General features: G+C 36.5%; 1 protein-coding gene across 2 annotated transcripts in view; it reads right to left on the bottom strand.

Moving 5' to 3' along the window:
* Window positions 1–14,222, bottom strand: part of Thsd7a (thrombospondin type 1 domain containing 7A) — a 406,340-nt gene that overhangs the window by 39,060 nt on the left and 353,058 nt on the right. For both annotated transcript variants that reach the window (XM_036180854.1, XM_036180853.1), the window contains exons 12-13: window positions 14,022–14,216; window positions 12,326–12,589 (exon numbers count right to left, since the gene is read on the bottom strand). In XM_036180854.1, coding sequence (XP_036036747.1) covers window positions 12,326–12,589; window positions 14,022–14,216 — 459 coding nt within the window. The remainder of the gene's footprint in view (window positions 1–12,325; window positions 12,590–14,021; window positions 14,217–14,222) is intronic.

Here is a 14,222-nt window from a genome sequence, read left to right as displayed (position 1 = left end):
CAGCAGCATGCAAATGAAGAGATGTCTGTGGCCTTAGGGACTCAAATTAAATTCTGCAGGGAAATGACACATCCTATACCATGACTGTGTTAAAATAACAGCTGAGTGGCTGCCATATGATCTGCTTAGGATTCATGCCCACCATGTTTCAATATTTCTGACTTTGTGACAGCTCTTGTTTAATAGACAGTAACCTGTTGGCGAACCATCTCACTCTCAATGCTGCCAGACCGTTGTTAAAAATCTCCGAACACAGACTTTTTACTGTGACACATTATGTGGGAATGGCACACACTAGCGGGGCTCTGAGTCCTCACAGCACTCTTCCTCAAGAAGAGCCAGTCTGTCTCTATAACCATCCGAAAGAATCCATTTAGCTTAGTGCCTTGTGTTTCCCCTTCCTTGAAAATCAATCCTGAGGAAGGAAATTGAATGATGTTATGCAAACAACACCTCACATCTCCACAGCACTATTACTATTAAAGCCATACCTCATCTTGGGTCCATTTGACTCTCTTGGAATTTTAACTGTATTAGGCAGCAACAAGAAGACAAACACAGAGAGGTGATTGACATGGCTAAGAGCTCAGGGAAAGGAATGGTGTAGACTCATTCCATCAACTGACTAGCTAAAAGAATAGTGTATAGATTGGATTCGGGAAGCTGGCTGCTTTCTTTGATTAGTTCTTTACTTCCAACTTGACATTTCATGTTATCAAATATCATGAAATATCAAATAGATGGAAAAGCAAAATTCCTCTGGTCAAAAATCATATTCCTATTCTTCCTCCTTCTGTACATTGACTTTAGAAAGAAGTCAAAATCAGTCTGCTTCATCATTTTATATTGATGGCACATACTTGATTATGTAAGTGACCACCATATTCACAATCTACTAGCAGACATGTAGATTGAAAACATTTTTGAGCTAGAAAATCATATAACATAAAAATCAGCTTGTGTTTTGAATTTTTGTATATTTGCTGAGTTTTATAGTTAACAACATCTAAAGTTTAGGTTTTTAGACACTTTTAGCTCCTTTTCTGAAATTCTGCTCTTAATGTTATCACTCAATATCCACTTCTCATCTTCCCCTTCATATACCAATAATCATTTACTATTGGGCTTTACAAAATTGCATTCTAATTCACATTTCATATAAGTGAGATCAAATGAAACAATACCCATTTTTGTTATTGTTTTGTTTTCACTTAGTTAAATGTTTTCCCCATATCGAGGCAGGATAAGGCAACCCAATAGGAGGAAAAGACTGTCAAGAGCAGAGAAAAGGAGGTTCCCTAATAAACAAATAAATAAATAAGTAAATAAATAAAAGATTTAAATGTTGATGAAATCCACCTTTTTCTCTCTCTGTGTTTCCTTGTGCTTAGGTTTTATGTCTAGGAAGTTGTTTCCTAATTCAAATTCACAAAGGTTTATATTCTTTTTTTTTCTCTGAGAGTTCTATAAATTTTAATATTTTTTTTGGTTTAAATTTTCTTTATGAGCAAAGGGCCCATCCTTTTGCATGTAGTCACTGACATCACCTATAGTGCCATGGAATGACTTGGTGTCAGTCATCAGCTTTCTGACTCATCCTGATCCCATTTCTTGAAAGCTTTTGCTCTCCACATCGAAGGAAGGGTTGATTTCTGGACCTAAGGTTTCATTCCATTTGTCTCTATCTCTAGTCTTAGTTAGTTCCACTCTGATTTGACAAGTCTAACTTCAGAGAGAGGTTTGAAATCAGGAAGTGTGAATATTTCAATTTTATTCTTTCTCTATATAGATTTGGTCATTTTTGAATCATATGATTTTTAGAACAGCTCTTCAATTTCTGCAATTAAAGATATTTGGGATTCCAATGGAAATCACTTCAAGTCTGCTCAACTTGAGCGTCTTGCCATGGTAACAATCCAGGTAGTTGAGAAGCTGGGATTTCTTTCCATTTATTTGGGTCTTTCTCTTTTCTTTTTTCTTTTTTCTTTCTTAATTTCTTTCTTTCTTTCTTCCCTCTTTCTCTTTCTCTCTCTCTCTCTCTCTCTCTCTCTCTCTCTCTCTCTCCTCTCCCCCTCTCTCCCCCTCCCTCTCTTGCCTCTTCCTCCTTCTCCTCTTCTTCTCTCTCTCTTTTTTGTTTTTATTTTTTTGAGACAGTTTTTTTCCTGTGTAATTGTTCTAGAACTCTCTGTAGACCAGGCTGGCTTTGAACTCATAGAAATCATCCTATCTGTGCTTCCTGAGTGCTGTCATTAAAGACATGTGCCACCACTGCTTGGCTCTTTAATTTCTTTTTCTTTCTTTCTTTTTTTTAACCTTTCTAGAGCTTTATTGGGAGAGAGGGAGAGAGAGAAAGAGAAAGAGAGAGAGAGAAAGAGAGAGAGAGAGAGAGAGAGAGAGAGAGAGACAGAGAGAGAGACAGAGAGAGAGACAGAGAGAGAGACAGAGAGAGTGGAAGAGAGACAGAGAGACCACTCGGAGGGCAGAAAGAGAGAAGGGGAAAAAGGGGGCACGGAGGGCCCGTCCGCTTTTTATTTAATTTCTTTTAATGACACTGCTTGATGTTTTTGTGATACTCAGGTCCGAAATTAATTTTATTAATTTATTTATATTTTACTTTTATACTTTAATTTTCCAAGTAAGCAATAAATATTGATATCTTCAAATACAGAGAAATCAGAACATCTTTAAATTAAAATGGCAGGTTTAGTATATTGCCTTGTTTCCAAATTGTATTGGAAATTTTTTTCTTAAATAATTATTGATGCATATGTAATTTTAAGAAGTAATATGCAGAATTTCTTTGTATTCTTCCTCCAGTTGCTTTAATACAATTAGAATGTACTTTTCGCTGAGCTGTTGACGCTGACACACTCCACTGAGCTCTCTCACCTATCATCAGCTTTGCTTGCACTTACTTGATGAAGGGACACTGCAGCAGGACTCTGGTGAAGTCCATAAAATCTGGAGGAGGTACAGATTTATGGCATATCTTCCTGTATATTAGCTCCTATATTTTGTTAGAGATATTCATGTATTTAAGATTTTTTTATCAAATACCCTCTACACAATATTTTTGTATTTGTGCAAATTCATCAAAGACATTCATGAAACTAAGATTCTAGAGTCTTCTTTTGATTGTCTTTCTTAATTATAGTGTTTTATTGCTAAATAAAAAATTAGTATTTTATTTATTAATTTATTGTTAGTAACAAATATTGCTAATATTTGTTAAAATATTGCTAATAGTGTTTGCTCTCTTGACTTCTTATAGTATAGAATAGTTTTATTTTTAAAAACTACATGTAATTTGACTCATACAGTGTGTGGTTTAGACATTAAGTGTCCCCAGAATGTCTGCAAGTATTGGTCTCAGCTACTGGAGGCAACCATTCTGAAGTGATTGTAACAGGTGGGCTCTAACTTCATCAATGAATCAGTCTAGTAATGGATCCATAATTTTATAGCATTACTGGGAAGTGATGAAAAGTAGGAGATGAGATCTAGGTGTGGTGTTGAAAGGTATATTTGGTGTATCAGCCTCTCTTCCACCCTCTGGGGGTGCAATCAGGTGAATACAGATGCACTTTAACTTTCCATCACATTCTGCACATCCTCAGACAGAAACTACAAAGCTAGTTAAAGAGGCACCGTCAACTCTAAAACTGTGAGCCAAAATAAACCCTTCCTCCTTCGTTTCTAGGCGTACTTTTTCCCAGAAGCAAAAAGCTATCTAACCCACAGTGTATGTTGATTTGTAGTATTTTTCATTCTGTATTACATTGTGAGATTTTTTATTGTGTGAATGTGTTATGTCTTTTTTATTCATTGTATTGGTTGGTGAGTATTAAGGTTGTTTTAAATATGAAGTGAATACTAATACATCTGCTATGAATATTTCAGAACATGTATTTTGTTAAGTATAGACTTTGATGCATGTATTCCTAGGAGAGAAACATGAATTGGGGGCATGTACCTTATATCACTTTATTGTTAGCCAAGTATGAGACAATTTTAAAAATGCAATCACAAATCTGATACAAAGAGTAAAGTACAGTAACAATTGCAAAAGATGAGTTGCCAGATATTCTTCTGGAGAGCAAAGGTGAGGTTATAACGCCATAGAATGTTACAGATAGGCAGAAGGTGACAGTGCTGTTTGGAATATACTTTTTATTTTGAAGAAGGCATCTGATGGATTCATAAAGATCTAGAAGAAAGTCTAACGAAGAACCAAGGGGAACTTCAAAATACTGTTTACTAAAAATTTTTAAAGTGTAGTCATTCTTTTAATAAACTGCAGTGATTGACTTTATGTTGCTTTTAATTGTGGTTTGAGGTGGGAAAATAAGCCACCTTCAGTGTTTTGGGTGTTAACCTTTTAAAGCCTAGATCCTTTGTTCTAGAAAGCTTTAACACGTTTGACTTCAGACTAATTCATCACGTATCACTGTGGAAGAAGGTATAACAGTTTTATATCTGATTTTTCAATAGTATATTCCAGAAAACATTCCAAAAACACACCTATCCATTAAACTTTTAAAAGGTACAAATTAGGAAATAAGATAAAGATGAAACAGCAGAAGACTGTGTTTTCAATCTCTTGTTTTTATTTCCCAATGTGTAGCCACATTCAATAATTGCCTGTCGTGTTTATCTAGCACGATTAAAGTCTTTAATGCTACCAGTGAACTGCCAGATAAGCATTCCCTTGCCTGCTCTACTAAGATCAGTTTTGAGGGCAATTAACATCAAACAATTACAGGAGATGGAACATTTCAAGCATTTTAAGGCCAAATAAATTGCTGGCAACTTATAGCAATTTATGGTTTCTGAGGAATGCAAAAACACAATAAAGGACTTCATGTTCAGGATGTTAAAACTTTCAGCAATTCAAAACAAACTCTGATACTCAAGAAAATAAAGCTGAGAATTCTGATCTATGTTTCTGAAGCCTTTTTTATGGTCTGACTACTGCTTCAGTTAGAAAAAAGACAAAATACTATGAAGCTTCAAGGGGCGACCGCAGGACATACTGCCTCTGAGACATGCACAAGCAACTTATTCATTTGAATTATGAACATGCAGATAAAGAAGCTGTCAACAACCTTCACAATTAGTAAATTATGTTCCTGAAAGGTGCACTGTAGATGATTAAATAATTCATTCTGAAAGCACATGGTATATATTGGTTAGTGTGATTTACAGCTTTGTGAATGTGTAACTCCAGTGCAGTCTCTGAAACATGGGAATTAGTCTAAAAAGAAACCTCAAAAATATCTTCTACCTAATATGTATAAATTATCTGTATATAACTATAACCGGGAACAAGGTAATTTAAGTAGACTTTTATCAGAGACTGAAAAATTGAAAAGATTATTTTATGTTACATATTAAAAACTGGTAATTTGAAAACTTACAGAAAACCAAACTAAAACATATATATCTAAACTCTAATATTTAAATGTTCTCCTCCAGCTCATATATTTGATAAAAAATCGTGAATCAACATTGGACAATTAATTATCATGGTGAAGTGCCTGGGTAGATATGACAAAATACATTTTGATTTTATTTGTTTGCTTTAGATACACATGAAGGCACAGCTCTTCATATTACTATGTCCTTATGCACATTCTCAGCATTATTAGAACAGCTGAAGGGTTTGTTGTGTTACTTCTCTACCATGTCTACTCAATGGCTAAGTATGTCCAGGTTCCTTTAGGTGTATCCATGCACTAACAGACTAGAGTTCTCGATGTAAACTCACATAAACAGTTCTACATATTTCACAAGTGTGATGCAACAAAATAAGTACTGAAGAATTCTCTATTTCCATTGAAAAGCTACCATGGGGTCAGGAGATGGCTCAGCAGGAGGGAGTACTTGCCTTTAGGCCTGAAACCCTAGGTTCTATCCATGCAGCCCACATGATGTAGAAAGAGAATCCACTCCTACAAGCCATCCTTTGACTTCTGTGAATGTTTTGGCACATGCCCTCCCCCACAAAAAAAAACAACAACAAAAAAAAACCAATCAGTCAATTAATCAAAAAGCTACTTGAATGTAGCCTGTATTATCACACCATATAGTTCATATAAGGTCCCTTTGTTCACTTTCACTGACATTAGAAGCTATGAGAGTTCAAAGATTAACAGAAAGAGGATTGAAATACAGTGGCAGAAACCACCAGTACAAAGTTTTTCTACTCTTGTTTATTATTGAACATAGTAATTGTTCTCAGCTGTTAAATTTATTCTAAGCAGTACAACATATACTGCTAAAACCAGAAAACAAATCCCAACAAACACAGAAGATACTAAAGACTACACTGGAGAGTAGAGCCTGGGGAACTACATGGAACGTTAAGCAGGGAGATAAGTTGAGGTGTGAAGATGTGCCTGATAGTTTTATGTCAACCAGAAACAAGCTAGAGTTATCAAAGAGAAGGGCACCTCAGTTGAGAAAATGTCTCCATATGATTGGTCAGTCCTGGCTTTCCCTTCCTTCTTTCTTTCCTCCTTTCCTCCTTTCCTCCTTTCCTCCTTTCCTTCCTTCCTTCCTTCCTTCCTTCCTTCCTTCCTTCCTTCCTTCCTTCCTTCCTTCCTTCCTTCCTTCCTTCTTCCCCTTCCTTCTTGCTTTGTTGACCAGGCTGGCCTCAAACTCAGAGATCCACAGGCCTCTGCCTCCTGAGTGCTAGAATTAAAGGCCTGCACCATCACTGCCTAGCCCTGACTTCCTTTGATGATGAACTATGTTGTAGAGGTGTAAGCTGAATAAACCCTTTCCTACCCAAGTTGTTTCGGTCATGGTGTTTTGTCACATCAATAGAAACCTTAACTAAGACAGAGGGACAAGCACATTCAACTAAACTGCAAAGACAATTCTTCCTGTCACATGTGCCATGAACTGTAGCTGTGGGGAATTTCCCAAGTCTATCCCTCTCCACCTCTGTGGTGGGGCTGCAGGGAGCCCCAGAAGTACAAAGCTGAGCCCATATCCAACTTAAGTCAGCACCTGCACCATTGCTTTCTCTGTGTGCTAGATGTCTCCAGCGATTCCCTATTCCTCCAGCTCTTCAACTTTGAATCCGGTTATCTCAGGAAAAGTCAGATGTATACACTCGGCCTTCTTTTCACATTTGAAAAGGGGAAAAAAGATCCAGTTTTTAGATAACTGCAAAAAGTGATACTACCTGTATGTGTGCTCTCAAACGAGAAATTAAAAATTCTGAAATGGATTAGACACTAAATGAATTCTAGCAACTGAAAAGGCTTTTTGGAAATACTAGAATTCCATTCCAGTTTGTTTATAAAACTCTCTTCATTGCCCCTTCTGCTTGATAGAATGAAATACACTCTTCCTGGGCTACAAGTATCCACCAAGACAGGAAACAGTTTCTTATTTAATTTTGTTTCTAATCAACTTCTAATATTAAACCTATGTTCCCTATCCTAGAATCCCATAACAAAAAAATTCATTTCAGTTACATGTGCTAAGTGGTCACATGTGCTATCTGAAAAATCCATTGTACCTACACTCACAAGGATTTTTACCAGACTTGTTTGTTTTGAGTGTCAGATGTAACTTAAAGCACAAACTCAGAGTGGAATCTATGCAAATTGGGTATCAAAGTCACATTTTGTTTATCTGAGATGCTTTTCCTTTCTAAGTTTTGCTGAGGAGTCTTTCTGTTCCCACATATTTTAATAGTAATTAACCTCACACTTGGTGAGCCTTCTCTGGAGATTGTGACCAAGGAGATGCTGTCTAGTGTTCTCATTCCTTTGCTCTGGCCATTGAAATGTACATCTGGTTGAAATCAGTATTAGAACTGTGGGAGATTGGGGATATGAAGATTCTTAGGCTGGTAGATAATAATGATAAATGCTGCCACACAAGGGTATAATATAACTATAATATGAAAACATTTATTAACATATTAAAACTCTATTTATCCAACTTTTGATATTTGTGCATTACAAAACACCTTACATTAATGTTAAATTTGTTTCAATTATAAATTTTAAGTATTTCTTTTTCTTTTAATAAAGTGTTGTACTGAAAACTATGAGTATATTCTATACGACAACTTTGGTTGCTAGTGACAGCTTTTACAAAATATCAAACTTGAATGGGTATGCTATGAATCCTATAAGTGCTGGCAAAATCAACTGTTAAAGCCACTCAGTGCTTAGTAATGCTTTCTATGCTATTATCATTGATTAGCATAGTAGGCAAAGAGAGAAAGCCAGGATGATTTAATATGAATTGCTCTTTCTCAAAATCAATGTTAAGAGGAAATAAACATCACACTAGTTGGCATTAGAGAAACTATTCACAACCTCAGCTTTGAGGTGACAGAAAGCAAATCTAAAATAAAAAAAATGAAAGTGTGCTATGTGATCTATAAAACATGCGGGCTTTCTGAGTGCCAGTGTGGCATCACATGCCAATGGAAGGTTAGAGGTTACTGGGTCATGACTATTGAATTCTCCAAGTAACATGTGGCTAATACCTTTAAGGCAATTTGCATTCTGTTTACAAACAGAGGAGTGTATAACTTGGAGTGCTCTCTTCTCCACCAGAGCTGAAAACACTTTCCCCTTCCAATGTTTTGACAGATATATTGTCAGTTTTAATGGATATACAGACTTACGTTATTTTTAAGAGTTCATTTCTTTATATAGAAAAAATGCCATAGTAAAATGCTAAAGGTGTATTGGGCCATAAAACTTGGTTATCTTCCAGAATGGATCAAAGAGCTTGTCTTTAACAAGACCGGCTATCATAAACATCAAAACTTTCCATGGCTGATTATCAATGTATAGACATATGGAGGTGTAGATTGTGTTGCCTGTAACAGAGAATCCACCTAAGGTTCTGGAGGGCAGCTTCTCTCTGCCATCTCTTGATTCCCCACTGTCTTCAGCACTCTGAGACAGGTTTGATTCAGGTTGATGCTCCTCAGGCTGTGATTGTGTAGCAGAGGCCACCTATGACCCTGGTGAGATAGAGATTCTTACGCTACCTGTTTGCAGGGAAGGATACTTCTTTATTTACAACTGTTTCTCAGTGGTCCTTGAACAACATTTTGTACAGTTGAGTTAGCCAACATTCAAATAATAGGGCATCTAACACCTCTATCCCTCCCTCCCTCCCTCCCTCCCTCCCTCCCTCCCTCCCTCCCTCCCTCCATTTGGTTATCTGTCAGAAATGTGCTGCAGAGGGAGGGGCTCAAGAAAACAGAAAGTTCTAGAGTGGTCCTGATCAACTGTAAGCACACCAGGGACCAGGTCTTTTCATGTTGAAACATTCTCTCTAGAATATCATTCATTCATACATTCTGCAAATATTCATTGTGTATCATCTCTTCCAGAAGCTAAGAATATATCAGTGAGTATTGTTGTCTCAAGTGTCCTAGCAAATCTGTCTTCAAGCATGGCAGATGAAAACACATATAATGAGTATAACAGGTAATGTATATGGCATGTTTATAAGGTGATGCATGCCTGATAAGTACCAAATGTAGAACAGAATGTGGGATTTTAGGGTGGTGGGTCAGTTTAGAAGTTGCCTAATAAAGTTTTATCACTTATATATACTTGAATGAAAATCTTGTATATATACCTTGCATAAGCCAAGTTACCTTTGAGATTCTTTAAGACATGAAGACTAACTGATTGTTTTAAATTTCATAATGGAAAGAATAGAAATTTATGTAATCCGACACTATACACTGAAGTCTGATCTTATTAAAAGACAAAGGTTTATATGGGCTGAACAGAAACCATTATATAAGATCTGATTGTAGGGATATAATTGTAGCATTTCTCAGCCCAGAGTCTATCATTATAAAAAAGCTTAATCTGTGGTAATAAAACCATACCCCAATTTTAAGAAATTAAAAAGGGTAGCCACATGGGAAATAGTCTAGAATAACATACAATTAAACTGGGGAAAGTCGAATTGCATAACCCTATCATTACTGATAACGTAAGTCACAGATGACGGACAGCAGTGATTAAACAGAACTGCCCCAAGGCAAGAGAAAATTGAGTAAAAGACCAATATCATTGCACTTCATACACATAGGGGTCAACTTTATGCTTAAATTGAAGCAGAAGGATTGTTTTTCTCCAAGGTACATAAAACTTCCCATCTGTCATCCATCTAGGACGTTGACTTGACTGTGAGGAGGTATAGAGCAACACAGAGTATGACTAGAACAGGGTGGGCAACTTTGGCTTTCTACACACAATTAGAACTGACAGAACATGCCACAGACAAATAACTGTAAAATAGAGATCTGTCAACAGAAATGAAATTTCCTTAGAATCAGTGTTAGTAAATGTTCAGATCCTTCATTGGATGCCCTACTATAAATGAAAAGATATTAAAGAAGATGAGGATGTTGAGAGGGGCACCATCACCATTAAAGATGACAGGGATGCTGCAGAACTCAGATGGAATGGTTTTCTTAGCGAAGGGTTTTTCTTAGCTTCTTTCACATTCCTCACGGTATTCTTTTGTTGTCTGTACCTTCCTTGGAGTGGAGAGCTGCATTCTCCATGCCTCGACTTGATCACACTAATGTAAGAAATTTGCCTTTGGCTAATTTCAATGACATTTCTGTTTGTAATCTTTTAATTATGTGGCCTAGTTACTTTTATTAGCTATCAAATTGTGATAGTCATATAATTTGCAAAATATTGTTTTCTAGGCACTGGAAACTATGTAGCTCTGGGGAAACACCTATGTAGTATGCCCAACATTTTGATTTTTATCTCCAACACCTCAAAAAAAACTTGTTCCCTTACAACCCCAAAATATGATTATTAAAGTTTTCATGCATCTAATTAGTAGACCAGAATAGAAGCAGAGCTGTGTGACAGCCATGCTGGCAGCTCAAGGTAATGTTCAAAACAAATTATTATCTCAGGAATCAGTGCACCCAAGAAATTAAATTTGAGCAAATACTTACACCCTGCACCTCAGAAGAAATTCAATTTAAATGATTTTCAGTTTCACATTGAATCACTATTTAAAATTGTATTTATTATCATCTCAAAATAGGAAAGGTACCTCTACTTTTGGAATCTAATTAATAACACTTTTGTTATTTGATGCAAAGAGTAAATTTGTGTTACTTAAATAGGTATTTTCAGAGTTTAAAAACCCTATTTGCTTATAGCTATTGCTCAAATGCAAAGACATCTTCAGTTTAGCAGTGCACACTTACCTGAAAATACTTATATCTACAGCTTCAGCTATGTGGGCTCTTCAGGGTTTAAAAAACAGGAACTATGAACAAAGTTAAAATAAGGGGCAAGATTTTTAGAAGCTCCTTCGTTGGGAAAGGCTTAAGGGACTCCAAGAAATATGTCAGCATGAGACTTTGAAGGTTTGTAAATGTGAAACTGTCCTTGCATTGTCTTCTAGACCTTATAATAAACCTGGACCAGCCTTGTTTCAATCACAGAAGTCATTGCAGCAAAGTTGGAGGGTAACTGCGGTGAATTTGCTCCTAGCAATTTATTTCATCTTTTCCTGGTCATTTCTATAAAAGGTAGGACACCACTGCCTAAATTTTGCCAATGCATGCTGTCTCTGACTCAGGCTAATACACTGTAAAATGACTTCATTCCATTAAAAAGCAAATTTATTAAGGTTAAAGAATAGTGGTGATACGTTGCCACTGCTACATTCATATCAAAACTTAAGGATTCCTTGTATTCACTGGCTCCACATAGCCACTATTCATAAATTTTTGGCAACTTAATTATTGTCCATGCAGTTTACTTTACAAAATAGAATTGGAAACAGTTTTCTAAAAGTATTTCTCCCCTCCCCCAGTCTCAGTTCAGTGGACGATGAACAGATCTCTGAGAGTTTTGCCTTTCCTCACAGTTATTTTAATGATATTCTGGGCATATTGCAAAGCTTGCCAATTTTGTTTTTAAAAGTCTCCCTCGTTTAAAACTTCAATCTCTTTATGTTCAAATCTTTCCTCCTTTCTGTTCACATACCAGTTAGGGATTGCTAGGTTTGTAGAACGAAAATACGTCCCAAGGGAATTTTCTATGACTATTCTTGCCTTCCCGTTTAAGAATGTGAGCCCCATAATGCTGCTTTTAACCAATCTGGGACTCATCTGCCAACTCTGAGTTACTAGGCTGTGCGGCTTTATGTCTTGTTAAACACGCAAGGCAGACCATGGGGTGCCAAGCCTTCCCTTCTGAGCACACTGCTGCAAACTTTTCCTTTCCTCTCTATGACACCCCCAGTATCAAAGAGCAATCTGAGCACTGCAGTAATGCTGGGTTACCATGGCTGTTGCATCGCGACGTCTCCACGAGTCTGCCATTTTGATCGTAGCACGCCATCGCTTGGTAACGGTATCCTTGTCCACATTCCTTGTTGTCTCCTGGTACCTTCATTCCCAACAGCGCTTCAGCCTTCCCCTCCGGTAAAATACAGTCTGACCAGTTTCCCACAGGCTGCGCATTGTATTTGTCACAAGGACAATACTGAGTCTCAATCAGAGGGTACAAATGGGAGTTTTTACATTTCTCCTTCTTTTTGCTTTTTCCTGTAGAAGAGAATTACGTTGGAAAATAGCATTATTAATTTCTAACATCCTTAGATTTTTCACATTCTTATACTTCCGTTCTCTGCTTTTGATTCTATTCAATAGTAGCCTATAAATAAATGTTATTTTTTCAATTCTAAGTGCTTTCTAAATAAATTTTCGCTGATATTCAATGCTTTGGGCTTTGCACAGTGGAACTTTTCTTACTTTATCATTTAAAAATAGTCCACTTTGCATAAAGGATTGTAGTTGATTTTTACACTCTTTGAAATGACTGAAATCCTCATGTTTGACTCAGGAGTTTGTGGCAATTGCACAAACCTCTTGTTTTTAATATATGCAAAAATGCAAGAGGCAGAGAGTTAGCTCACTGGGCTGCACTCTGTCTGCTGATTGCAGATAGGTGGCAGCTACAAGGGGTTATAATCTGGAAATGGAGATTTAAGGCTTATTTCTTGGCCTATTATTTTGTATCTTTCAAAACTTCTGAACAGTAGTCATTTTGACATACTTGATGACTAATACAGGCTCAAAAAGATGATTTGGGTATCACAATAAAACATTTTAAGTGTTTGAATCAAAAGAAATTCTCTCTTAAAAATTCTTATATATAAATTATATGTATACTTTAAAATTATATATTTAATTATGCTAGTCATATCACATGAAATATCATGATATATAATTATAATTCTGTCACATATAATATATTATTTAAGTACTTTATCAGATTTAGTAACATTTATTTCTAATTTTCACACAGTGATATATATATGTATATATATATACATATACAATATATACATATATTGTATATGTATAGGTTTATACGTGCAGCTTCCCAGAGTTTTCAGTCTTCATTTTACTTCAGTTCATCTTATAATTTGACAATCCTTAACAGTCAACATTTTTGGTTTCTTTTTTTGCCCCTGACTATGTTCAAATCCATCCAGCTTCAGTGTAGTGTCATGCTGTCTAAACTTGGCTACGTCATTGCTTTTTTCACTTTTTGAAGCCATTGTGACTGTATTTAATGCAACTTTCAGACATAGAATTAATGCTGCACTTCTCATTGTAGGAGAGAATAAGGTACAGGCTGAGGCGTGGTCCTGAGAACAGGCTGAGATGGTAAAGGGGTAGTTCAACTTTCTGGACAGTGCACTAAAGGTGCATGTTTAAACAACAACAACAACAACAACGTTTCATTGTTTGTTGCATAGGGAATTAGGCTGCCTTTTCTTTCTTCTACAATGATATTCTTTTATCATTGTTACTTTGCATTAAAATACACACCTCAGTATACTGAAATATTCGGTGTAACTACAGCAGCAATAAGGATTTTCAAGCATACTTCCAGAATGCTCTTAGTTTGACCTTTATTGTATTTTTCTGTCATGCTAAGAGTTGTCTTTAACATCCCAATTATTCTTACCAACAATAGCTCGCTTTCTGGTCCTAACTGCACCACAGTCTCCATTGCACGAAGAAAACTTGGACCAGCTGGTAAATTGACAGTCATCTTGGCAGGGGATCTGGCAAGCCTGGGTCAGGGCTGGCACAGGGCCTGCATACTGGAGGCACTCCTGGATGCTAGCCTGCCCTCCATCTTGCTTTCGACAAGTAATGGCTAAAA

Source organism: Onychomys torridus, chromosome 3 (assembly GCF_903995425.1).
Source record: "Onychomys torridus chromosome 3, mOncTor1.1, whole genome shotgun sequence".
Lineage (NCBI taxonomy): Eukaryota > Metazoa > Chordata > Mammalia > Rodentia > Cricetidae > Onychomys > Onychomys torridus.
Note: the sequence above shows the minus strand (reverse complement) of the source record. Positions and strands in the feature narration are given on the sequence as shown.